Source organism: Limulus polyphemus, unplaced genomic scaffold (assembly GCF_000517525.1).
Source record: "Limulus polyphemus unplaced genomic scaffold, Limulus_polyphemus-2.1.2 Scaffold21504, whole genome shotgun sequence".
In the NCBI taxonomy this organism is placed as follows: Eukaryota; Metazoa; Arthropoda; class Merostomata; order Xiphosura; family Limulidae; genus Limulus; species Limulus polyphemus.
In genome coordinates, this window is record NW_013687114.1 from 1 (window position 1) to 1,227 (window position 1,227).

At 33.6% G+C, this 1,227-nt stretch overlaps 1 protein-coding gene across 1 annotated transcript; it reads right to left on the reverse strand.

Annotated features, from left to right (window-relative positions):
* Positions 1 to 10: 10 nt before the first annotated feature.
* LOC106477579 (actin-85C) lies at positions 11 to 838 on the reverse strand (the record flags this gene model as incomplete). The annotated part of the gene is made up of 2 exons (XM_013938125.2): positions 603 to 838; positions 11 to 257 (listed from the first exon to the last, which is right to left on the reverse strand). Coding segments are annotated over exons 1-2 (481 nt in total), but the record flags the coding sequence as incomplete, so codon positions are not given.
* Between the last annotated feature and the right edge of the window lie 389 nt (positions 839 to 1,227).

Sequence of the window (1,227 nt, forward strand, 5' to 3'; positions counted from 1 at the left end):
CATCACTCACCAGTAGTGGTGAAACTATATCCACGTTCGGTAAGGATTTTCATGAGGTAGTCTGTAAGGTCACGGCCAGCCAAGTCCAATCGAAGAATGGCATGGGGAAGAGCATAACCTTCGTAAATGGGGACAGTATGGGATACTCCATCGCCGCTATCCAATACTATACCTGTAGTACGTCCAGACGCATACAGAGATAACACAGCCTGAATGGCTACGTACATGGCAGGGGTGTTAAACGTTTCAAACATGATCTGTAAGAAAACAAATTATGAATAATTTAACAAACAAGTTATTAATAATACATTTTGAAAGATTTATATTATAAGAATTAAAGTTTAGAGGGCAGCAGTTTATTTAAAATAAAAAAAGTCAAAATTTGATTTTTTTTTTTAATGTAAAAATAAAGTGAAAAGCATAGAACACTCATATATTTGACTTTTTCCCCTCTTCCTCAAAAACATTTTCTACCAGCACTCTTTATAAAACCACTTGCTCAAGATATTTTAATGCTTCGTTAATTAATCAAAAGATTAAAGCCGGAAGTTACGTTTTTGAGTTCGTACAAGTCACTTAACTAAAATTAAGAATACACATACTTGAGTCATTTTTTCTCTGTTAGCTTTAGGGTTAAGTGGAGCTTCCGTGAGCAAGACTGGGTGTTCTTCTGGGGCTACGCGAAGCTCATTGTAGAAGGTATGGTGCCAGATTTTTTCCATGTCATCCCAGTTTGTTACAATGCCATGTTCTATCGGGTATTTCAAGGTTAAAATACCACGTTTACTTTGAGCTTCGTCACCAACATAACTGTCTTTTTGACCCATTCCAACCATCACACCCTAGGAGAAAAAAAAAAAAAAGAAAGTTAACCTATTTTCGCATTTTTGTTTTTAAGAAGAAAAAACATTTCAGAGAGTTCGTAACTGCAACTCATTCTTTTAATTTAAAGATATTACATTGAAGTTTTAATAAGGTTGTTTAGAGGTTAAAGTTAAGCATTCCCTCTGTAGAAATTAAAGGTAATACTTAGTACAATGTGATCTTTTAATCACTTCGATCATGCAGATTGTGAATATATCCGAAGAGTTAGTTTGGAGTTCGATAGTATTCAACTAAGACTTTACATACACATTAGGAGGTGTGGTTTAAATTAATTAAGTGAAAACAACTAAAACTAACAGAATATAAAAAAACAATGATTTTCTACATTTCTTATGAAAATGT